Source organism: Protomyctophum bolini, assembly GCF_963924005.1.
Source record: "Protomyctophum bolini genome assembly, chromosome: 22".
NCBI lineage: Eukaryota > Metazoa > Chordata > Actinopteri > Myctophiformes > Myctophidae > Protomyctophum > Protomyctophum bolini.
Genome location: NC_137883.1, coordinates 4,660,043 through 4,685,194, shown reverse-complemented (window position 1 = coordinate 4,685,194; position 25,152 = coordinate 4,660,043). Strand labels below are relative to the sequence as shown.

General features: G+C 44.3%; 1 protein-coding gene across 1 annotated transcript in view; it reads right to left on the bottom strand.

The window, feature by feature from the left end:
* Positions 1–967: 967 nt before the first annotated feature.
* The window catches only part of pnpla7a (patatin-like phospholipase domain containing 7a), an 89,827-nt gene continuing 65,642 nt past the window's right edge, over positions 968–25,152 (bottom strand). The window contains exons 26-35 of the mRNA XM_080756538.1: positions 23,444–23,600; positions 22,103–22,219; positions 19,467–19,536; positions 16,704–16,820; positions 14,868–15,016; positions 13,259–13,411; positions 12,636–12,755; positions 11,351–11,435; positions 6,595–6,719; positions 968–4,424 (exon numbers count right to left, since the gene is read on the bottom strand). Coding sequence (XP_080612664.1) covers positions 4,236–4,424; positions 6,595–6,719; positions 11,351–11,435; positions 12,636–12,755; positions 13,259–13,411; positions 14,868–15,016; positions 16,704–16,820; positions 19,467–19,536; positions 22,103–22,219; positions 23,444–23,600 — 1,282 coding nt within the window. The 3' untranslated portion in view covers positions 968–4,235. The remainder of the gene's footprint in view (positions 4,425–6,594; positions 6,720–11,350; positions 11,436–12,635; positions 12,756–13,258; positions 13,412–14,867; positions 15,017–16,703; positions 16,821–19,466; positions 19,537–22,102; positions 22,220–23,443; positions 23,601–25,152) is intronic.

Below are 25,152 nucleotides of genomic sequence, written 5' to 3'. Positions count from 1 at the left end.
AAAAGTTTAAACACCAAAGTACCGAAACGATTTTGTAACCCATTTTTTTTCACCCAGTGTCAATTATCTAATGTAATCCTGGGCGCTACACTTCCTCTGCCAACCTGGGGAGGGCAGCGGACTGACCTCATGCTTCCTTCCAATATGCACGAGGAGTCTCCAAGCTGCTTCTTTTCACCTGACAGGGGGGATAGGGGGATTTTAGATCGCCTCATATAATAACTGCGTTTGAAAACTAAACAAATCATCCCGGCCCGTTTCACTCATATGGATATGAAGAATCAACCGACTGTGAGAAAACGCTATGGTTACTGCTACTGAATTAGTTACATTTCCGCTAGAAACAGACTCGTATCATATACGAGTGACTGACGGTCGCAAACGAAACAGAGACACCTCCTTGACAATAACGCTGAGACAGCTTATTTATTATTATTATTTTTGGACCACAACACTTAAATGAAACGATTTTAAGACGAGCCCCGTGTTATTCTCCATATAGAGAAACTACTTCCGTGAACCAGGGGAATCGAGGGGATGAGCGAGTGACGTCAGGACTTCGGCGGTCTATAAGGAAAGGCTTTAGTCAAATCACAGATAAGGCTAAATTAAATCCTTATTCTTTTGAGTGGTGCAACCACGCTTGAGTGGTGCAACCATGCTGTGTGTGTGGGTGGGTGCGTGCGTCCGAGAACGAAAACAGCATGGTTGTTTTTCACCACCTAACACACACAAAAACACACACACACGCACATATTTAACTCTATATGAATCCAGGTGTGCCAGTACAGTACAGTAGAGGGTACAGTAGAGGGACCATGCACCCACATGGTAAATGTCATTTCTCAAACGTTTCGGACGCGAAGGCGGCTCGCCGGAACCGGGCCTGGGTGTAACATCATAACTAAAAAGTATAAATGCATTTGAAAATCAATAACGGTTACTTTTCAGTATATATATATATAAAAAAGAGATTGATACGAATAAAATAAAAAAGATTTGCATTGATATAGGAGGCCCTATAGTTGAGTGTGAGTATATGTCAGTCTGTGATAAAGAGATTATTACGGTAATCAAGGATAACAATTAGTATAATTCTAAGTACAATCATGTATATATATATATATTATGACAATGTGCTGTGTAGACAGTGTAGTGATTGTCCAGCATTGTGCCTGTGCATAAATGCAATGCCAACTGGGGGCTTAGATTGGATTTACATTGCTGGCTCGAGTATGATTTGCGTATGTATTTATTTTCTTGTGCATCAAAGCATTATGCTTTTAACTGAACGATAAATAAATATATATTTTTTCCCTCCCCCATTTGGATTGAAAGAATGAAATGTATCCAGCCAAAAGTATCCCATCCGTGCCACACACAGTAGGCTACATGAGAGAAATCCGATTTGAGCCTTAATTGTTGATTGATTACGCAAATTGAGTATGCTAGCCCATTTTGGGGCGGGAACCCCTTTTGGTGTTATATAGCATTATGTTATGCTTTAGCTATTGGAAAATATCAGACCTACAAGCTCGCTTGTGTAGGTCTGCTATTTTTGAAAGATCGAAGAACGACTGACATAGAAACACAGCTTTTTCAGAAAACTGTCAGGATGTATAGGAGATTATTTTTAGAATCTGATCTCGGGTCAGAATGGGCTATATAGTATAGAATGTGGTCCCGGTGAATAATGGACCAGCCGTCTCGGCATTCTACCGAAAGATGTGGGATTCAAGAGTCCACAATTAGAATTATCTTTTTTTTCTTTTAATAATTTTGTAACCCATTTTTCACCCCTGTGTCAATCATCTAATGTGACCCTGGGCTCTACACACCCTCCACCAACCTAGTCCCCCATATATGGGGGACAAGGGGAGAGCAACGGACTTGAACTCATGCTCCCTTCATGCATGAATGTCCAAGTTGCTCCTTTTACACCTGACAGGGGGGAGTTTCCCTGGTTGGACGTATAGCGCGTAGAACACGTTATTCCAACCAGTTCCTTTCCCCTCCATCAGGCTTACTGCATTTTGTGAGGGTACCTATACCCTAGGGCGGCCTAGGGGACACGGGGAGAACATGCAAACTCCACACAGAAAGGCCCTTTCGCCAACCCCCGCCTTCGGGTATGTGGGCACTGATGAGAGTTATCTCCCACCAGAGGAGAAACCAGGGGCTCCGCGCGCCGCATCTCCGACACTGGTGCGTGACGGCAGCGTGTCAATAGCCATTATGCCGCTATAGCGGACTGTATAATCTCGTATAGGCCCCAGATGGCTCATGGGGTTGAACTGTGATTCTGTCAACTATATATATACCCTTCATCATCTTCATACCTCAAAACGAAGACCGAAGCTATACTTATAGGGTAAAATAAATCAACATGGAATCATCGATATAGTAGCCGTTCGTCCATGGATAATATATCTGGTGAAGTCCATTTCATGGGAAATCACAATTAACCCGTTCTGGGGGTTGGGAACCCCTTTTGGTGCTTAAAGCATTGCGTTATGGTTTAGCTATTGAAAAATAGCAAGATCTGCAAGCGGTCTGCTATTTTTGAAAAATCGTGGAAATGTGCCTCAAATCTTAGAATATACAGTATATTGTTTCAGAGCGAATGTTTTTAACTGAACTGGGGGGAGGGGGGTTCAGTCTATAAATAATATTTTCAGATGGGGGGGGGGGGGGGGCATAATTACATATAACTTTTGGGGTCCTTGACATGAAATATGGAGCACCACTGATACAGAAACATGAGGTATTTCAGAAAACTGTCACTGCCTAAAATGGCTTAAAAAGCGTGTAACGGATGCTTTTTTTGGGGTCTTATACAGATGGACTGAAAAAAGGAAATGATTGTGTGGACATAAGGCATGTAACAGATGCTTTTTCTGGTCTTATACAGATGGACTGAAAAAAGGAAATTATTGTGTAGACTTAAAGCATGTAACCGATGCTTTTTTTGGGGTCTTATACAGATGGACTGAAAAAAGGATTGTGTGCACGTAAGTGTATATGAGGTATTTGTAACACCCTAACAGCCCTCCATTTCTCTCCCACTCCTCTCTCTCTCTCTCCCTGCATGTATTTGAATGCGTTCACAGTCAGCTGAACAGGTATGAGACTATAGGAATGCATTTACAGGACTGGCCCTTGGAGCGGCAGTAGACTGGAACTCACCTATGCTTTTTATGGATGGCATATAGGCAGCCTATATGAAACTATAGGCACAGCTGCTGGAAATGAAACTGATTAATTAGAGCGACAGAGAGAGAGAGAGAGAGAGAGAGAGAGAGAGAGGAGTGTTTGTGAGTACATGTGTTTGCGTGTCAATTTAACAAAGGTGCAGACGATCAGAAATCAGCAGAGAGTGAGCGACGTTTGCGCTACACTATTGAAGTGGACTCGGTCGGGCCCCAGACTTTGTTTTTTCTTTCTCCCTGGAAATAAAAACACCTGGGTTTCCGAGGCTATAGCTCAGGAGGTGGAGTACAGTATATGCCTGGGAACGGGGGAAGGTTCCCAGTTCGATCCGGGCTGCCCCAGAGAGTTAAAAGTGTCCTTGAGCAAGACATTGAACTCCCAAATTGCTCCCGGTGTGTGTGTGTGTGTGTGTGTGTGTGATATGGGTAAATGTAACGCACAGAATGAGATAGTGTAACGCACATCCTCCGGTCTTGGTGCTAAACCAAATTGTCAAGCGGATAACGTGGGGCTCACAACTCAACGTTGTATTCACGAACACAACACAGCAGGTCGTGTTGTCCTGCCTGCTGTGTGTTCGTGAATTTAAAAAAAAAATGCGTTCACAGGCAGTATTCACGAACACAGCAAGGCAGGACATAATGGCCTGCACTGCTGCATGTGTTCGTCAATACAAATTGTCTGGAGCATATATTTACATTACAAAGTGAGTTTGCGAGCCCCCCTACTTTTGTAAACGTGTTGCACAGTCATTGTAAAGTGCCTCGGATAAAGGCGCTATAATAGATAGCCCGATGCACCTTTTTACCATTTTCCCCCGGCTGACTGTATATTCTCCTCACGGAAGGCATTTTTTTTACTTGTGTCAACTCGACGGGCTAAAAAAGGCTGGGATGAAAACGGCACTGGTTGTGTTCGTCAACCTGGACAGGCTGTGAGCTGAGACAGCACGATTTCGCGGGGGGTGGGGGGATATCTTCGGTTCGGCTTTTTAGTTTCAAATGGCAGAGAGAGGTGTGGATCCGTCACTCGTTTTCCTGGACTCCGGGTGAGGGAGAGGCCAGGTTGAAGGGAGCACGGCGGCGAGGGGCACCGCGGCCCGAGGAGGAGGAGGTGGTGGTGGTGAAGGGGTTGTTGCTGCTCCCCCCATCGCTGCTGCTCGGAGAAGGAACGTGCTGCTCCCCCTCTGCTCCTCTCATCTCCAGCTCTTCATCCTATGTGAGAGTGTGTGAGAGAGAGAGAGGCAGGGCAGGGCGGGGCGGGGCAGGGGCAAACATTGTGAGGAAGAGTTGCAATGTTTTGCAGGTTGGTGCAAACGATGCACAATACATCGTTTACGACGGAAGGGCATGCATGGGTATTGACCCATTTAGGCCTGACGTCAAAATAAAAAAATAATAAAAAAAAAACGTTCGCTCCGAGAGAATATAATTATATTCAAAGATTTGTGCCGCATTTTTTTTTACGATTTTACAACAAAAACAAACAAAAATAGCAGATCGACAAGCAGATCTACAAGCTCATAGCGAGCCACTCGGTGGCGCGCTATGAGCTTGTAGATCTGCTATTTTTTTTCCAATAGCTAAATTATAACGTTTAAAAACACCAAAAAGGCGTTCTCGCCCCAAAATGGGCTATAGTTTGCTGTGTGCTCATGTTATGAGCTTCGGCAACGATCAGCGAGGTCACGGTGGCACAGTCGGTAGTGCCGTCGCCTCACAGCTAGAAGGGATCCTGGGTTCGATTCCCGCTGGGTGGCGTGTTCCCTCCTCCGCGTCATCAGTGCCCATACATACCCCAGGCGGGGGTTGGCGAAAGGGCCTTTCTGTGTGGAGTTTGCATGTTCTCCCCCCGTGTCCCCCTAGGGTAGGTATACCCTCACAAAAAAACATGCAGTAATCCTGGTCTCTAAACTATACCTCCTCCTGGCCAGCCTGATGGAGGGGAAAAGGAACTGGTCGGAATAACGTGTTCCTTCCACGCGCTATACGTCCGACCCCCAGGGAAACTCTCCCCCGTCAGGTGAAAAAGAAGCAGCTTGGACTCCTCATGCATAGAAGGAAGCATGAGGTCAGTCCTCTGCCACTGATTTTCTGGCATTTTGCATTGGTTTCTATTAGCAAAGGTTTTGCTACTACTTCGGACGTTTCCGAAAAATACTTCAAGTTGAAGTTGAAGTACTATAAGAATCTGTGTCATTTTAGATATTGATACATAGCAACAGTATTTTCTTTTGAAATTTGAAAATCTTTCTATGTCATTTTGAATTTTCTCTGAAAAACTTAGGTTAGGATTTGGAAGGCATTTGTAAAAATTGGCCTCAGATCTACTCTAAATACAAGCTCACAATGCATCGCTTCGCGGCGCGTTATGAGCTTGTAGATCGGCTCTCTTCACTACTACTTAACCCATTCTGACCTGAGATCAGATTCATACGAGGTTTCCACTGGGACACACACTGGTCTGATGAACCCATTCTGACCTGAGATCAGATTCTAAAAAAAGTCAGTCGTTCTTCGATTTTTCAAAAATAGCAGACCTACAAGCTCGTAGCGCGCCACTCGGTGGCGCGCTACGAGCTTGTAGATCTGCTATTTTTCAATAGCTAAAGCATAACATGATGCTGAACACCAAAACGGGTTCCCGGTCAGAATGGGTTAAACGTTTGTTTTCTAATTCATGGAATTTCTTGGATTATTCTTGGATTTCTTAATTAAATTACAGGGGGAAAAAAATGATTGTTATTTTTCAATTCATGAAAAAAAAAAAAAGTTTTTATGGGGTATTCATGTTTTGTATTCATTTTCATATTTTGAAATGGTAATTAAAAACAAAATGTAGGAAACAAAAAATAAAAGAAAAATTTGGGAACCAGTGGGTAAAGGCATAGTTTGAGACAGTGCAGCCCGTTTTAACCCATTTTGGCACGGGAACCCCTTCAGGTGTTTTTAAACATTGTTATAATGTAGCTATTGAAAAACAATAGGTCTGCTATTTTTTTGAAAAATCGTTTTTTGAGGACAGGCCTAAAAAAAAACCCATTCTGGGTGGGAACCCGTTTTGGTGTTAGCATTACGTTATGCTTTAGCTATTTAAAAATAGCAAGATCTACAAGCTCATAGCGCGCCACGAGCTTGTAGGTCTGCTATTTTTTTGAAAAATCGAAGAGCGACTAGACATAGAAGACATTTTTTTAGAATCTGATCTCAGGTCAGAATGAAAACTGTCAGGATGTATAGAAGACATTTTTTTTAGAATCTGATCTCAGGTCAGAATGAAAACTGTCAGGATGTATAGAAGATTTTTTTTTAGAATCTGATCTCAGGTCAGAATGGGTTAAAAGCCCCCCCCCCCTGTGGTGAGTGGACATAATATTCACCGCACCGTGTCAGCCGTGTCAGCCGTGTCCTCTCCTTCAGTGTGCTCCCCATAGTGACCGTATTGCTCCATGTCGGACAGAGCGCTCTCCACCGCCTCCTCCTCATAGTCAGTGTGGTAGTCGGACTCCTCTGGGGTGGTGGTGGAGGTAGAGGAGGGTGGAGGAGGGAGTGGAGTGGAGCAGGGGGAGAGATGGCGGAAGCAAGCGGTGAAGGGTGGAGAGGCAGAGGGAGAGAGAGAGAGCAGGAGAGATGAAGGAATGGCGGTAGGTATAGGTATAGGTGTGCAGGTGGAGGAGTGAGCGAGTGGGTCAAATGGTGGACATGGGGTGCAAGGAAAAGTGGGAAGAGGAAGAAGCAGAACAGGGTGATTATGCGGCGAGATATAAGCGAGGAGGAAGAAGGTGGAGAGAGGAGGATTGTTGAGTGCAACCAGTGGTGGAAATAACTTACGTTGGTTTACTTAACCCATTCTGAACGGGAACCCCTTTTGGTGTTGGCATCATGTTATGCTTTAGCTATTGAAAAATAGCAGATCTACAAGCTCATAGCGCGCCACCGAGTGGCGCGCTACGAGCTTGTAGGTCTGCTATTTTTGAAAAATCGAAGAACGACTGACATTTTTTAGAATCTGATCTCAGGTCAGAATGGGTTCATCAGACCAGTGTGTGTCCAGTGGAAACCTCGTATGAATCTGATCTCAGGTCAGAATGGGTTAAGTACAATTTTGAGGAATTTGTACTATTTCCAATTTCCAGTACTTTTCCTTCTACTTTTACATCTCGGGCCTCACTCACACCTTTCGATTTAGCATCTAGCCTTTAACATCGATGCATGCTAGAAGTAAGCAAGATGTAAGTGTCATGGCCGCCCCCAATGCATTTCCAATGGAAGTCACATGGTTTGATACAACATTTTGGACTACGAGCTGTTGTATATGGCTTTCGGCTGTGTTTTTCGACTGTCCAAAACAATCAAACCGTGTGACTTCCATTGGAAATGCATCGGGGCGGCCATGACACTTACATCTTGCTTAACATAGCGTCAATGTTGTACGCTAGATGGAAAGGCGTGAGTGAGGCCTCACATCACAATCCACAGGAAAACCAGAGCATGTGTTTGGAGCCAGAAGACCCCAGACCACTAATCTACTAGCCTGGGGGTCTATATATGCTTTCTATGGCATATAGGCAGCTGCGTCTAGAGAATGTAGACGCAGCTGCGCGACATGAGACTAATTAATCAGCAGAGAGTGCTACTCTATGCCGAATTTAAGTGGACTCTGTACCAGACTTTCTTTTTTTCTCCCTGGAAATGGGTCTGGGTTTCCGAGGCTACTAATCTACTGCATGTTAAAAGTTCAGGGTTTTTTTTTTGGGTGCAATTGACCTCAGAAATTGAATTGACCCAATAAAATAAATACGGAAAATTACAAAAACTCTTTTTTTATATGTCGCAGTCCCTTTGAATCCCAAAACCTGAATTGGACTAAAAATGCCATTTTCATCAAATTGTGGCCCATTGTGTTGATTCCCATTTGCGTTCGTTCTCATTCAAGTGATTGAAAAGCCTGGAACACATTTCCACAATAAGGTGGCAACTAAACTCTGGCACCAAATGTCATTTTAAAATTAAATTGTTTCTGGAGCCTGGAGTTATATTTTGAGCAGGAATGAGATTCGGCAAAGGCCTCTTAATTACTTTCTATATGAGCATGTTTGAATGTATTTCCAATATGTTTCAGTGTCGGCGTCTGTCCATAATTTAAATTGGGATTTCAGCCGTCAATTTATACACTTACTCTCTGCGTAACATTCATTTTACAATATAGTTAGACAAATAAAAACAAGAAAACACCAAAATTAAAAGTAAATAACGTGTATAATTATTATTTTTTAAAACCAGAGGTTCAGGGCCGCACACGACCCTCACAATGATGTGATTCATGTTGTCTGACTGTTATGCTTCGCTGTAAGGCCTGTAGACCAAATCGCCCTTCGGGGGACAAACAAATAAATTAACCTGAACAATTACGTGGCGCTAGCCTATGATTTACTCTCGTTAATGTATTTTAATGTATTGTAACATTTTCAACCCGTTCCGGGCGGTATAACCCCTTTTGGTGATTTAAGCATTCCGTTATACTTTAGCTATTGAAATAGCAGCAGATCTACAAGCTCCTAGCGCGGCACCGAGTGGCGCGCTACGAGCCTGTAGGTCTGCTATTTTTTTGAAAAATCGACCTAATCCTCAGGACACTTGAAATGACAAGGTGGAATGGGCAATTCCACAACGTTTGTGCGCGTGTGTGTGCGCGCGCGAGTGTGTGTGTGTGTGTGTGTGTGTGTGGGAGTAGAAATGGATCCAGGTAATTTAGCTCAATATAAATATTATCTACCCCAGCTATGAGACAGAAGGAAACAGCCAGCCATTGTAACAGTTACTTCCCTATTAAGATAGTTAAGATAAACCTGTATTGATCCCCAGAGGGACATTCTGGAATAAAGCCTAGCACGTTGGATATTAAAACTGGAGCCAATTCACATCAGTCTTCTTACTTTAAATACAGTGGAACCATATTTGAACCCGTACTATATAACATATTTCACTATTCTGTGAGTAAGGGTGATTCAGTGTGAAGAATATAGTAATAATGTCTGTAAACGGTGTGTGTGTGTGTGTGTGTGTGTGTGTGTGTGTGTGTGTGTGTGTGTGTGTGTGTGTCCTGGGGAAGTGAAAGGGATGCACTGAAAGGGAAATTCGTGGCCGAAACCGAATATAAGAAACAGAAGATGATTAATATTATATATATATATTTTTTTTCCCTACCATTGCTGTCCTTAAAGCTACCTGATTTATGGAAAAATAAATGGTTACGGCAAAACCTCACTTAAATAATAATCACTACAATGGGTCCATGAAACATTAATTCAGCTCTTTTCAATGCATTAATTGCATAATACACATTTCGGCGATATATTTTCTGCCTATTCGGGGCCGAAACCGAATGGGCCGAAAATTGCATTTTTTTGTTAGCCGTTCTCCACCGCATATTTTCTGCGGCCGAATATTGGGTGCATCGCTACGTAAAGCTGCTCCGCTGTAAGTAAGCACCGTCGTCAACGCAGTAGGTAGCACGGACGCATTTTCAACTTCTGTAACTTGCATAGACAAGAAGGCACTACATATTCACCAGTGGACTCCACCGAGAGCCAACGCTATACCCGACGACGACCCCTCTAAGAACTCCGTTTCCTATTCAGTGTTTTAGCCGTGACGTCGTGAGCGCTCCCCTCCTGAGATACTTCCGAGGTCTGTATCAAATATGAACGGACGTCATTAACGACACACAGCCGCCAACCCCCCCCCCCCCCCCCCCCTGACAGAAAGGCCGGGTATGATTGGTTTATGTTTCAAACACAGTTCATTATATGAAGCGACCTAAAATCACACCAGATTTCAAATCACACCATCGGCCAAGAATGTCCCTTTCGGTGCGTCCCTTTTACGTCCCCAGGACACGCACGCACGCACGCTCGCTCACAAAATAGTGGAATATGTTATATCGTACGGGTTCAAATATGGTTCCACTGTATTTAAAGTAAGTAGACTGATGTGAATTGGCTCCAGTTTTAATATCCAACGTGCTAGGCTTTATTCCAGATTACCCGGCCGGTGTTGCTGCCCCTCCCCGGGAGTCGCGGCTCATTGCTCTTCACAGACGGCACAGAGACGGCAGCCACTCCGCTGAACGTGTCAGTGTTGCTGCAGTGGTGTGAACTGTGAACAGTGCCGAGTTCTGACAGCCGACTCACAGGAGTCACAGCTTCTTCTTCTGAATCACTTTATCTTTGCCTTGAAAAAGACATTTTGCGTTTCCCAAAACAAACCAGCGCGCGCTACTTGTTTGCTACAAAGCGACTGGAAGGACGAGGTTTACACTATACAGACATACCAATAGTATAGCCAATCATATGCTGATTAGGCCGGCTGCTGTATAGCCTACCTATACCCGATCAGCGATCACCAGGGAGCAGCGACAACACACACACACACACACACAATAGCCTTCTATATAATGCTGCACACATTTTAGTATATATTTAAAAAAATACCCAGCATCATTTTTGGGAAGGCTAAGCCTTGCTTAGCATTACACACCCGCCGCTTATGGCTATAGAGCGCCGCAGTCCCCGCCCCCTTTCAGAAAGCGAGTGGCCCAGGAAGTGAAAGCCCCATGCATTCTGCCATCGGCACTTTTAATATAATTTATTTAAAGGCGGTTACGCCGCGGACAAAGCCAATTCGGATCGTGACGAATCATGACAATGAACACAATATTTTGGGCCGATCAAATAATTTATAAGACGAAAAATAAAACAAATAGTGTTGTCTCCTGACTTTCTTTTATTCTTTCTAATGATTTGATCGTCCCAAAATATTGTGTTCATTGTCATGATTCGTCACGATCCGAATTGGCTTTGTCCGCGGCGTAACCGTCTTTAAATAAATTATATTAAAAGTGCCGATGGCAGAATGCATGGGGCTTCCACTTCCTGGGCCACTCGCTTTCTGAAAGGGGGCGGGGACTGCGGCGCTCTATACCCACGGACTGGTTGTCGGAGGGTTTCGACAACTTGGGCCCAAAGGCGGCCCAAAGAAGAGGCAGTGTGTGTGTGTGTGTGTGTGTGTGTGTGTGTGTGTGTGTGTGTGTGTGTGTGTGTGTGTGTGTGTGTGTGTGTGTGTGCGCGCGTGTAACTTACCATCCACTAAGGTAGGTTTGGCAGGCTCAATGCGGGACACGATCTCGGCTAGATCAGTGAACGAAGCGTTGGGACATGTTATCACCTGCACACACATTAACATGATTAACCCATTCTGACCTGAGATCAGATTCATACGAGGTTTCCACTAGGACACACACTGGTCTGATTAATCCATTCTGACCTGAGATCAGATTCTAGAAAAATGTCAGTCGTTTTCAAAAATAGCAGACCTACAAGCTCGTATCGCGCCACTCGGTGGCGCGATATGAGCTTGTAGATCTGCTATTTTTCAATAGCTAAAGCATAACATGATGCTAACACCAAAATGGGTGCCCGGTCAGAATGGGTTAAGGTATGGTGGACTTTCTTTCTTTTACAGAGGCAGCATATATACTGTACATCTGATGCCGCATCAAATCCCTGCAAAAAGGTTCAACTCCAATCTGTGAACCCCATCTCTCTTACGCAGCTCTTTCCTTAACCCATTTTGGGACGGGAAGCATTACGTTATACTTTAGCTATTGAAAAATAGCAGATCTACAAGCTCATGGCGCGGCACCGAGTGCCGCGCCATGAGCTTGTAGGTCTGCTGTTTTTTGAGAAATCGTGAAAATGTGTCGCAAATCTTTGAATGTCAGGATTCAGAATACATTTTGTAGAATCGTCCTCAGGTCTAAATGGGTTAACAGGCATTGTATTATATCTCCACTAGCATTTCCTTCACTTTGCAATTAGTGTCTTCATGTTCTCTCTCTCTCTCTCTCTCTCTCTCTCTCCTCAATAAGAAAAAAAATGAAAATAAAATCATTGGATTGTGTAGCAGTAGATCAATATACATACAGCTCATAGCGAGGAGGAATATTTTGAAATGTAAATTGGATAATAAATCGATAATAAAACTTGTTCATGCTGCATTATGGCTGGTATTGACCATTGCGAAAACCAACCAAATGCAATTTCCGTGCTCGGACAGACCCAGCCAGGGACAGACACACATCCTTAATGGAGTCGTTGCACCACTCAAAAACGAGTAAAAAGAGGTATATGAAAAAAGAAAAAAAAGAATATATATATATAATGAAAACTCTGGCTCCATCCGCTTCCACGTTATCAGATTTAGAAAAAAAATACATTTATCTCCGATTCTCCCCAAATTTGCGGAGTTCTTTTCAAAAGGGCACATGATTGCTCGTCCAGGAGGGCAAAGAAGGGCAGGTGCTCTAGCGCCACCTGGTGTCTTATCTGTGCACGTGTGTTGCCGTATACTGCCTTCCGTGCTTACGTTGTTGTTGCTCTGCGTCTTGTGGAACTCCTCCTGGTGTCTGTCCTTCAACATCTTCTCCACCACGCCGTTGCGACCCCACACGTCAAACACGGTCTTGCCATGCTGGTAGCCCACTTCCTGGATCACACACACACACACACACACACACACACACACACACACACACACACACACACACACACAGCTGTGTCAACAGCGTCAAGCAGTTGTATGCTGCAGTCGGTTGGTTCTCATTGGCATCTCGCAGGCTTCAGCATTGGCATATTTCCATTCATAAAGCAGCGCAGCATGCAACTAATTGTAAAATAACTTAGGCCTACTGGATCTCTTGTCCACTAGTCACTTCCTAACATTTTAGTCTACCAATAGTTTTTATTTGTTGACGAAATTGTCAGTATATTTAGTCTTAGTTTTAGTCATCATAGCTTAGTTTTCATTTAGTTTCCATGTCGTTTTCGTCAGTGGAAAAAGGTAGTCGACGAACATTCTTCGCCTTAAGTTTTAGTCGACGAAAACAACACTGATTGTTAATGAAATGGAATTGAAAAACAAACACAAAAAAAAAGTGCTAAGACCCCCATCCATCCATCCATCCACCAGCCACTGTGTGTGTGACTTACAGCGATCTCATCGAACTTGCCGAACTCCAGAGTGCGGTATCTGTCGATGGGAGGTCTGATGTATTCGCAGTAGTCGCTGCTCTTCACCGACTCCAGTTGCCTGACGCAGCACACGTAGGCCAGCCGCGTCTGGATCTCTGCCATGTTCAGCACCTAGATGGATACAGTTAGTTAGTTAGCTTAGTTAGTTAGTTGCTGCGAGAGCGAGGTCTAGCCAACACCAACTCGGGAATTCCTGGATCGCTGCCCTTCCACAATTTCCTATCCAACATCAGGTTCTTTGAGCTCTTCAGTGTTGTCAGCCAAGCTGTCGCGCCGCACCACGTCTACATTAGGTGGTACGCTTCTTTCCCCTCCTGGCTTTGCTCCCATAGTAAGTAGCCTTGCCGAGCCATGAGGCCCATAGGGGCTATCTCCTGTTTCTGTAGTGTGAGGCAGCTTGATGTACAAGTAACCCCCTGGACATGACGCTAGTATGTCGCAGGGACTTACCCCCAATGCAACCCTTGATGCTGAGTGTCAAGCAGGGAGGCACTGGGTCCCATTTTTAGAGTCTTTGGTATGACCCGGCCGGGTCATACCAACCTCCCACCTCCCAGTCTCAGGGCGGACACTCTAACCACAAGGCCACTGAGCTGGTATGGGGGTTGGCTCCCATATAGGGTAAATTTACTTGCCTCAAGTTCTGGGTGCCTGACGCAGTGCCCTGCGCCAGACTCATCCTTCTCTCTCTGACTTTGTCTGTGACACGTGGTAGATACAGACAGACCAAGGCACCACTGAAATAGACCTCAGCTAATAAGATATATAGACCATTTCATATCCTCCTAACCAGTGCTGTTTTTGACAGTAAATTTAGATTTTCTTTTAGTTTTAGTCATAGTCTTTTGATTCATTTTCATTTAGTTTTAGTCACATTTTAGTCACCTGAAATGTTCCTAGTGTTCCGTCCAGTTTTAGTCGCCTAAATGTCATACGATTTTAGTCGACTGAATCTACAGTTGATTTAGTCGACTAAAATGTGTTTTGACAGGCCTTGATGTCGTTGTAATGGCTGATTTTACACTTTTGTTGCATGCTGAAAATGCGCTGCGAGCCTGTGACGCATTGTGAGCTTGTAGATCCACTATTTTCAGCATGCAACCTAGCATAAAACTGGATCTCTGGTCCACTAGTCCCTCCCTCACATTTTAGTCTAGTTTTAATTTGTTGACGAAATTGTCAATACAATTATAATGTAGTCTTAGTTTTAGTCATCATAGGTTCATTTTTATTTAGCTTCTATGTACTGTAGTTTTAGTCAGTGAAAAAAGGTAGTCGACGAACATTTTTCGCCTTAGTTTTAGTCGACGAAAACAACACGCAATGGTGTTCAAGACAGTCCACAACCTATTAGAAGTGTTAAAACAGGTGTAACAGAAAATGCTTGTCGTAGAGTACAGTACATGGCATGCCTACCTCCTCAACACAGAGCACGCACACACACACACACACACACACACACACACACACACACACACACACACACACACACACACACACACACACACACACACACACACACACACACACACACACACACACACACACACACACACACACACATTACCTTGACTTTCTCAGCCAGGGGGTTGAGTCGTTTCCATAGCAGCCACCATCCTGAGAGTGAGTCACCGTAGTTGGTCAGGTTGGTTTCATCCTGGCTGCCCACGTCGATGGCGACCACCACCTTGGCTCCCATGGAGCGCGCTACGTCAGCTGGAAAGGATCAAGGAGAATTATATATCGGAAATTGAGCCCAACTTTTATTCTTTTTTTTTTTATCGTTGAAGGCGCTTGGGCCCTGCAGGAGTCTAAAAGAGCGCCTGTGTGTGTGTGTGTGTGTGTGTGTCAGTGCTGCTTTCGTCGACTAAAACCATGACGAAAAATGTCCGTCGACTACCTTTTTTCACTGACGGAAACCAAATGGAAACTAAATGAAAACTCGTGCACACACGTGCACGCAATGCACGCGATTACAGACGCACAGTCGCACACACGCACAGGGAGTCTGGGACCGCACCAGTGACTTTGTGAAGGCATTATATTATGAACACACAGAAACGGGGAGACTATCAGGTCTCCTGACTCCTTCCAGGAGTGGAGGTTCATCGTCAAAGCTAGCTTCTGTAATACGACATAGATATAGGAGATAGGAGATAGAAGGAGCGTAGGTATAGGTACAGGTCTTTGGAGACCGAAACTCATCTCTCTCTCTCTCTGTCTACTCTCAAATTCCTCAGGACTCTCCCGAGACAATGTATTGCAGGGATAGTGGTCGTGGTACTGGCGGTGTTCTCAACCATGGCTATTATGACAGGAATGTGTATAAAGATGTGACTAGAGTACTGCGGTTGATCTTTGCTATAGTATCCGCTCTAATCATTATATTTCTCATATCCCTCTCTTTTTGACTAATGCAACCGGGATAAGGCTGAAGGCATTTTCCACACCTTTGTACAGTATATATAGCAGGGTTTCCCCAATAGGGGGCCCCGCGGGCCATTATTGTTTTAATTTTTTTAGGTAACGGATATAAATGGCATTAAAGGGGGGTCAGTATAGCCTATTATGTCAAACTGGGCATCCTTCAAATTAAAATGAGAATCACTGCTAAAGCCCTGCCGTCATATTCAAGGGCTTTTGGCAAGATTAAGCTTAATTCATTAGTGAAAAAAATTACAAAAAACAAATTTTCGCTTAATTAATTAATGAAAAAAAAAAGATTAATTAATTAAATTAATTAATTAAGCGAAAATTCCTCACGTGCGGGCGCGCCGAGTCCTCGCGTGCGGACTCGGCCCCCAGCCTGGTACCCTAGTCAAAATATGGAAAATGTATTGGGGAAACCCTGGTATATTATAGGCTGAGCTGCTGTGGTCTGACGACGTCGAACACTAACCATGCACGCTGGTTCACGCAGGCGTCTTTGCAGCTCACGCACTGTACTTTCAGCTCACGCACTGTACTTTCAGCTCACGCACTGTACTTTCAGCTCACGCACTGTACTTTCAGCTCACGCACTGTACTTTCATTTTACCCATTCTGGACGGGAACCCCCATTGGTGTTTTAAGCATTATTATGAGCTTGTAGATCTGCTATTTTTGAAAAATCGTGAAAATGTGGGGTATTCTTTCAGTGCGTACGTTTTCAACTGAAATCTTTGCTTCTGGGGGGGGGGGGTCCGTGGAACAACATATTTTCAGATGGGGGGGCAATTACAGATAATTCCGGGGGTCCTTGACATGAAAAAGGTTGAGAACCACCGACAACGAAACATAAGGCTTTTCAGAAAACTAGAAGACTTGTCTTTAGAATCGACCCGAGTCCTAAATGGGTTAACAGCTGCATGGCCACACACACACACACACACACACACACACACACACACACACACACACACACCTGGCAAGTTGTTGATGTAGCCTCCGTCCATCAGCAGGTGTCCGTCTTTGGGGTCACAGAGGGGAGGTAGATACCCAGACAGAGACATGCTGGCACGCACATACCTCCACAGGGAACCTGGGACACACAATATTACACTTTACACCTCCACAGGGAACCTGGGACACAGAATATTACACTTTACACCTCCACAGAGAACCTGGGACACAGAATATTACACTTTACACCTCCACAGAGAACCTGGGACACAGAATATTACGCTTTACACCTCCACAGAGAACCTGGGACACAGAATATTACACTTTACACCTCCACAGAGAACCTGGGACACAGAATATTACACTTTACACCTCCACAGAGAACCTGGGACACAGAATATTACACTTTACACCTCCACAGAGAACCTGGGACACAGAATATTACACTTTATACCTCCACAGAGAACCTGGGACACAGAATATTACACTTTACTTTACACCTCCACAGGGAACCTGGGACACAGAATATTACACTTTACACCTCCACAGAGAACCTGGGACACAGAATATTACACTTTTTACCTCCACAGAGAACCTGGGACACAGAATATTACACTTTATAACACCACAGAGAACCTGGGACACACAATATTACACTTTATAACACCACAGAGAACCTGGGACACAGAATATTACACTTTACACCTCCACAGAGAACCTGGGACACAGAATATTACACTTTATAACACCACAGGGAACCTGGGACACAGAATATTACACTTTATAACACCACAGAGAACCTGGGACACAGAATATTACACTTTACACCTCCACAGAGAACCTGGGACACAGAATATTACACTTTACACCTCCACAGAGAACCTGGGACACAGAATATTACACTTTATAACACCACAGAGAACCTGGGACACAGAATATTACACTTTACACCTCCACAGAGAACCTGGGACACAGAATATTACACTTTACACCTCCACAGAGAACCTGGGATACAGAATATTACACTTTACACCTCCACAGAGAACCTGGGACACAGAATATTACACTTTACACCTCCACAGAGAACCTGGGACACAGAATATTACACTTTACACCTCGACAGAGAACCTGGGACACAGAATATTACACTTTACACCTCGACAGAGAACCTGGGACACAGAATATTACACTTTATACCTCCACAGAGAACCTGGGACACAGAATATTACACTTTACACCTCCACAGAGAACCTGGGACACAGAATATTACACTTTACACCTCCACAGAGAACCTGGGACAGGTACAGTATATAAAAGGGAATGTACATTGCTAGGCACGACATCATTGTTGACCTATTAGCTAAGGACATAAGTTCATATGTTTCATCATCTGCCAAAATGTATAAGCACTCGCGTGTTTCAACTGCCATGTTCATGCACAATAATGAAAATGATGCCTTTTCAGATGTCACAGCTAATACACCAGATATTGTTGTCGTTGATGAGGACAGTATAGAGAAGTGACCATTTTGGACATTGTACATTTGACCACAGTCTGGAAGAGGCATATTCCTTACCAAGGTGCTTAAGTACCAGCGTCTTAAGGATGCTATTATACAGCTTGGCTACAGATGTAAACTACTTGTGTTCATATTTGGAAGCCTCGGTAATGTCCATGAATCAGTGGTGAGGGGCCTGCAGAGCTAAGGCATCGATCGGCAACATTCTGTTCAGTGTCTGCAATCATTGGCAGACGCCATATATGGAGAAGGCGATGCTTCCTGTACCCGTGATCTGTATCCTGAAGCACTTGTTGTAGAGTTTGCGCATCCACTATTGTTTGTGTTCAAGACATTTCTTGTAAAATGTGAATACAAATAAAGATGTTAAATGTGTGTGTGTGTGTGTGTGTGTGTTTGTTTTAGCAATGATTTGATTGGCTGATCACACCATAGCGATGACTTGATTGGCCGAGCAAAGTACATTATTGAGGATCAAAAGTGAGGGCAGAAGATTGAAGACGCCAATATTGTGATTGGCCGGAATGTGATGATGTAAACGAGCAAATCGGCCAACCAATCACAGGCAAAACAGGCATTCCGATTGGCCAGTATGAGATGATGCTCGATGATGTACGATGATAAGAGCGCCCCTCACTTCACACAGGTGTGATTTTATTTTTTACATCCTGTGTACATAGGAGTACAATAAGGGCCTTATCCGATATAATGAATTGCTGTTATGGCCGATAACCGATATTACCGATATTATGATCTCATTCTGTATTGAAAAGTTATAATAATTTTGTCCATTCTGAAAAAAATACATGTGACAGGGTGTCTGCAGTGCATGCTTAGGCAAGTCAGATTGAACTTTAATACCTTTATATTTATTATTGTGAGCTTTGTAGATCTGTTCAAGCTGTTACTTTGGGCTTGTTTAGCTGTAAAGACAGACCGATTAATTAATCGGTCTGATTGATTGAACCCCTTTTGGTGTTAGCATTATGTTATGTTTTAGCTATTGAAAAAAATAGCTTGTATAGGTCTGCTATTTTTTTTAAACCCGTGAAAATGCGGCGCAAATCTTTAAATATACATTCTTTCGGAAAACTATCTACAAGCTTGTAGGTCTGCTATTTTTGAAAAATCGAAGAACAACTGACATAGAAACATGGCTTTTTCAGAAAACTGTCTGGATGGAGAAGACATTTTTAGAATCTGATCTCAGGTCAGAATGGGTTAATTCCCCATCACTAATAAAAACAAAACATCCTTGTACCTACCGTCTGTGTGTACTCTCATGGACGACGCAGTGATGTCAGTAGTGATGTTGAAATACGGTATCCAGAGGTCCTGCGTGCGAGAAAAAAAACAAAATCAATCAACAGCTAGAAAAAGTGCCCTTCCGGGACCAGGAGGATAGGAGTGTGTGTGTGTGTGTGTGTGATCTTTGGAAAAATGTTTAGGAGGATGGTTTTTTTTGGGGGGGGGGGGTTTGCAACAATTTTCTTCATTTTGTTGAGGAAATGCAGAGCCAGATCACTCATAGCATCTCTGAGGATAGAATTCTGGATGAGCAGGACATGTGCAGCATTGTGTACAAAACGGGCTATACTCCTGAAAACTTTGGAAGGCAATCTTAGCCAATCGGTGTAGAATCTGAGAAATCCAACAGGCTCGTCTTGATCTCATGACTACAGAGATCATGTGGACCGATTTGCGTGAGACTTGGATGAAATCTGTGCGACTGACATAGACAATGTGTTTTGCAGAAATCGGCCTCATGGTGGCGCTATAACCGGCCTCTAGGGAGTGCGCATACATAAGTTGTATACAGATCGATGCAGTTATAGGTAAAAACAGGAATTGGCCTGTTATAGCGCCACCGTGAGGCTGATTTGGAAAAAGAATGTAGCATGTCGAAATTGCACACTGCGTTTTTGTGATTTGTAGCATTTTGTTTCGAAACGGACCAATCATGAGAGCTTTGGAAGCCAATCTTAGCCAATCAGGATGGAAGATGGGAAATGGTGCCGCTCCGTGTTGATCACATGACTATGGAGATAGTGTATACAGAATCGTGTGATGTATGGATAAAACGTGTACGAGTAATGTACAGAAATGTGCTTTGCCTAAATCGGCCTCATGGTGGCGCTATAACAGGCCGTTGAGGAATATTTGGGGCAGAGGTTCGTCGTTGGCATCCAGGGAGTGTGTGTGCTCAGTTTGGCATGGATCGGGCCAGCGGTGCCGGAGATTAGCTGATAACGGACGGACGGACACACGCACGCACGCACAGAGTGCAAAACATACTCTCTCCCCATGCCTTCGGCCTGGTGGAGACAATACTTTCCTTTTTCTTTTGCTGGACAGAGACATTTTGCAACGTCATGTTGCCAACGCTGAGATGATGGCCGCCTAACTATCTTTAACAATCTTAAAAAGGTCAGGCAGGGGGGAGGAAAAAAAAGGAACGAGCGAATGAGTAATGCTTTCATCCATTCAAGGTGATTTTTAAGCAAGGCACTTGAATGAGCCAAAAAGTTACTTTACTGATAATAGCTATCAGGTCTGCTGCAGGGATTTGTCTGTGTGTTTACAAACCCTTTTTTTCCTTTGGACATGACAGCTTTAAACCCGTGCTTGGTGATTTAAGCATTATGTTATACTTTAGCTTTTGAAAAATAGCAGACCTACAAGCTCGTATAGCGCGCCACCGAGTGCCGCGCTATACGAGCTTGTAGTTCTGTGCTATATTTAAAAAATGTGGCGCAAATTTGGAACATATATATTCTTTCAGAGCGAACGTTTTTAACTCTAATCTTTGCTTCTGGGAGGGGTCCCCTGGAACAACATATTTTCAGATGGGGGGGTCGGCCGCCAATTACATGAATTATATGTTTTGGGGGGGGGGGTCCTCGACATGAAAATGTTTGAGAACGACATAGAAACGTAGGGTTTTTCAGAAAACAGTCAGGATTCAGAAGGCATTATTTTGTAGAATCGTCCTCAAGGTTAAAATGGGTTAAGTGAAATGCCATATTTGTGTATCATCACTTGGCAGCCTTTAAAAATTAAAATTAAATCATTCATCTTCAATCATCAATACTATAAGCCTAACCCTACCGAAGCCCCAAAGATCAGTGGGCTCCCATTTAAAAGTTACGTTTTTGACTGCAGGACAATTTTTCTAAAGGTCAGTTCAAATAATGCGTGAACATTTACCACATACTGTAACTAATTGTAACTTAATTTTGATATTCAATTAAAGTATTCTTTAGATTTTTTACATGAATCTTAACAACAGATGAATCCATCCATCCATCCATATTCAACCGCTTATCCGTAGTCGGGTTGCGGGGGGCAACAGCTCCACCAGAGAGCTCCAGAGACGTCCCTCCCCAGAGCAACATTAGTGACTTCCTCCTGGGGGGGATGTCCCGAGACGTTCCAATGGCCAGTGAGTCGATGTGTTTCCTCCCAACTGCGCCTCGGTCTTTCCCCCCGGGGGGGGGGGGGGTCTCCTCCCAGTGGGACGTGCCTCGAGGACCTCCCTATAGGGAGACGCCCCCGAGAGGCATCCTAACCAGATGCCCCGAACCGCCTAAGCTGGGCTCCTTTCCAGATTGCGGAACCCGTTTTGGTGTTAGCATTATGTTATGCTTTAGCTATTGAAAAATAGCAGATCTACAAGCTCATAGCTCATAGCCACCGAGTGGCGCGCTACGAGCTTGCAGGTCTGCTATTTTACAAAAATCGAAGAACGACTGACATTAGAAACATGGCTTTTTCAGAAAACTGTCAGGATGTAGAAGACATTTTTAGAATCTGATCTCAGGTCAAAATGAATTAATACATCAGTTATGGAAATGTGCAGTTTCACTATGGTTTCAACCCTATCCCAACTGGCGCTCCAAACCTCAATCTGTTTGTTCTTGAAGACGTTGCTGATGCTGGAGTTGAAGGAGGCGCCGGAGAACATGGAGGTGATCGGGTAGGTCAAGTCTAGAACCTTCTTAAACACCGACGTCATCTCCTATACGGCAGAATGCGTCGTTCACAGTAAAGGTCAGTAAACGCCAGTAAAGGGGTGATTTATACTTGGGTGAACACCCCCATTACGCAGACAGACAAATAGCAGATCATGAAATGATGTGTATACGTTTCATTTATTCAAGCCTTAACTACTTTAAACCTGGTGTCCCTTTTGGGACACCAGATAAACACCACCACACAGCTAAAGTTGCATATTTACAAGCTTTTTTTGTAACCCATTTTTCAATTCCCATTTTTTTTTCTTCAATTATCTAATGTAATTCTGGGCTCTTACACTCCCTCCTCCGCCAACCACAGGGAGAGCAAGGGACTTGACCTCATGCTTCCTCTTATGCATGAGGAGTCCAAGCCGCTTCTTTGCACCTGAAGGAGGGGGAGTTTCCCCCCGGTTGGAACGCACTGTAGCGCGTGGAAGCAACACGTTATTCCAACGGGTTCCTTTCCCCCTCCATCAGGCGTCCCCGGCTGGCCAGGGGGAGGCTCAGGGTGTCACCTTATGGATATACAAGCGCGGGCAGCACTAATTGTGTGGTTTTAAAAGATGAAAATGAATATTAAATAACTCATACCTAGCTCATAGTTAAAGCTGATATAAGCAATACTATGTCAATTTTTTTGTTGGTATTCAGACATAGCCAGCAATGGGTAGAACGCTCCCAAAAATATTTTAGTCTCTGGGCCACAATCTGCATTCAAAGATGTTCCTATAGAAGCTTTGTCATTGGTCGAAAAAAGAAAAAAAAAACCTGGTCGTAGTGAATAACCAATCAGGAAGCTGACAGGCAAATCGACCAATCACAAAGCTTCTAGGAAAATCTTTGAATGCAGATACGCAGCCCCTAGATGTGTCACAGAGACTTTTTTGGGGAGCGTTCTACCCATTGCTGGCTGTCTGAATACCAACAAATGAAAGAAATAAAAAAGGTAATTAAAAATGTGACATAATATTGCTTATAGCAGTACTCACATATACAATGTTGACTACTAGATGCACAACAAAGTACAAATATTTTTTGAAATATTAAAATACTCCACTAAAGTTCAAACCCATACTTCGAAATTTGTACGCGAGTGCAATACTTGAGAAAATGTACTATACCGCTGCCATTGGGTAACGTAAACATCACGTGCAGTGAAATAAATTTGCGAGGGCACAGCTAGAGAGACCGGATTATAGACCGGCATTGGGTGGGAATGGTCTCACCATGGCCCACTCTCTGGCCCTCATCCTCATGCGACTGTGACTGCGGTCCTCGGCGTACAGCGCCCCCATCAGGGAACCGATGGAGGTGCCGCCGATGAGGTCGACGGGGATGCCCGCTTCGCAGAGTGCGCGCAGCACGCCCACCTGGGAACAGCCCCTGGGGAGAGGAGACGGAAGACAGTGAGAGAGCGCGACATGACGCACAGACCTGGGAACAGCCCCTGGGGGGAGGAGAAGAGACGGAAGGCAGTGAGAGAGAGCGACATGACGCACAGACCTGGGAACAGCCCCTGGTGGGAGGAGAAGAGACGGAAGACAGTGAGAGAGAGCGAAGTGACGCACAGACCTGGGAACAGCCCCTGGGGGGAGGAGAAGAGACGGAAGGCAGTGAGAGAGAGCGACATGACGCACAGACCTGGGAACAGCCCCTGGGGAGAAGAGACGGAAGACAGTGAGAGAGCGCGACGTGGCGCACAGACCTGGGAACAGCCCCTGGGGGGGGGAGAAGAGACGGAAGACAGTGAGAGAGAGCGACATGACGCACAGACCTGGGAACAGCCCCTGGGGGGAGGAGAAGAGACGGAAGACAGTGAGAGAGAGCGAAGTGACGCACAGACCTGGGAACAGCCCCTGGGGGGAGGAGAAGAGACAGAAGACAGTGAGAGAGAGCGACATGACGCACAGACCTGGGAACAGCCCCTGGGGAGAAGAGACGGAAGACAGTGAGAGAGAGCGACGTGGCGCACAGACCTGGGAACAGCCCCTGGGGAGAAGAGACGGAAGACAGTGAGAGAGAGCGACATGACGCACAGAAACGCGATATATCGATATATTTAAAAATAAAAATCGATTAAAAAAAGTGTAGTGTGTGATAAGAAATGTCAGCTGTAATCATATTCCATCATATTCACATGATTTTGGAGAGAAATGAGACAGTAGAGGCCTGGAGAGGGGAGCTGTATAATGTGTCTGTGACTGTGCCCAGGTGATGGTCGTTATTGATGCTCATTAATACATCAAGGAAGGCAATTATCTTTGCAATGTAAAAATTGGGAAAAAAGCTTTGGGGGGGGGGGAAGATAAATCATATAAAAAAAATAAAAAATGCCATTAGTCTGGAAAATCATTGTGTTGAAAATATCGTGATACGTATCGTATCGTGAATTGAGTGTATCGTTACATGCCTAGTGCAGACTAGGGCTGACCTCGATTAGTCGAATAGTCGACTAATCGATCGGAACGGGTCTCAGTAGACAACAAAAAAATAGTTTTTTGTTTAGTATTATTCCACTAGGTCTTACATGAACACATTTGAACATGCTTTCTGACTGTTTTTAATCAATCTCCAATGTGCATGTGGAGCGTGTCTGCCTGTGTGGCAATGTGCCACTGCCTGTGACTTGAATCGCACAGTGCGCTGGCCTGATAAGACTCCAGAATCTCAATCTCACCTGCTGTGCTCAATCTGGCTAATGACATGGGGGGGGGGGGGCATATATACACAGCCATATATACTCCAGACACTAGCAGGGTCGTTAACCCATTTATGACGGGAACCCCTTTTGGTGTTTCAAGCAGTGTTCTACTTAAGCTATTTGAAAAAATAGCAGATCTACAAGCTCATAGCGCGGCTTGTAAGTCTGCTATTTTTGAAAAATCATGAAAAATGTGCCTGGAATCTTTGAATACATGTTCTTTCAGGGCGAGTT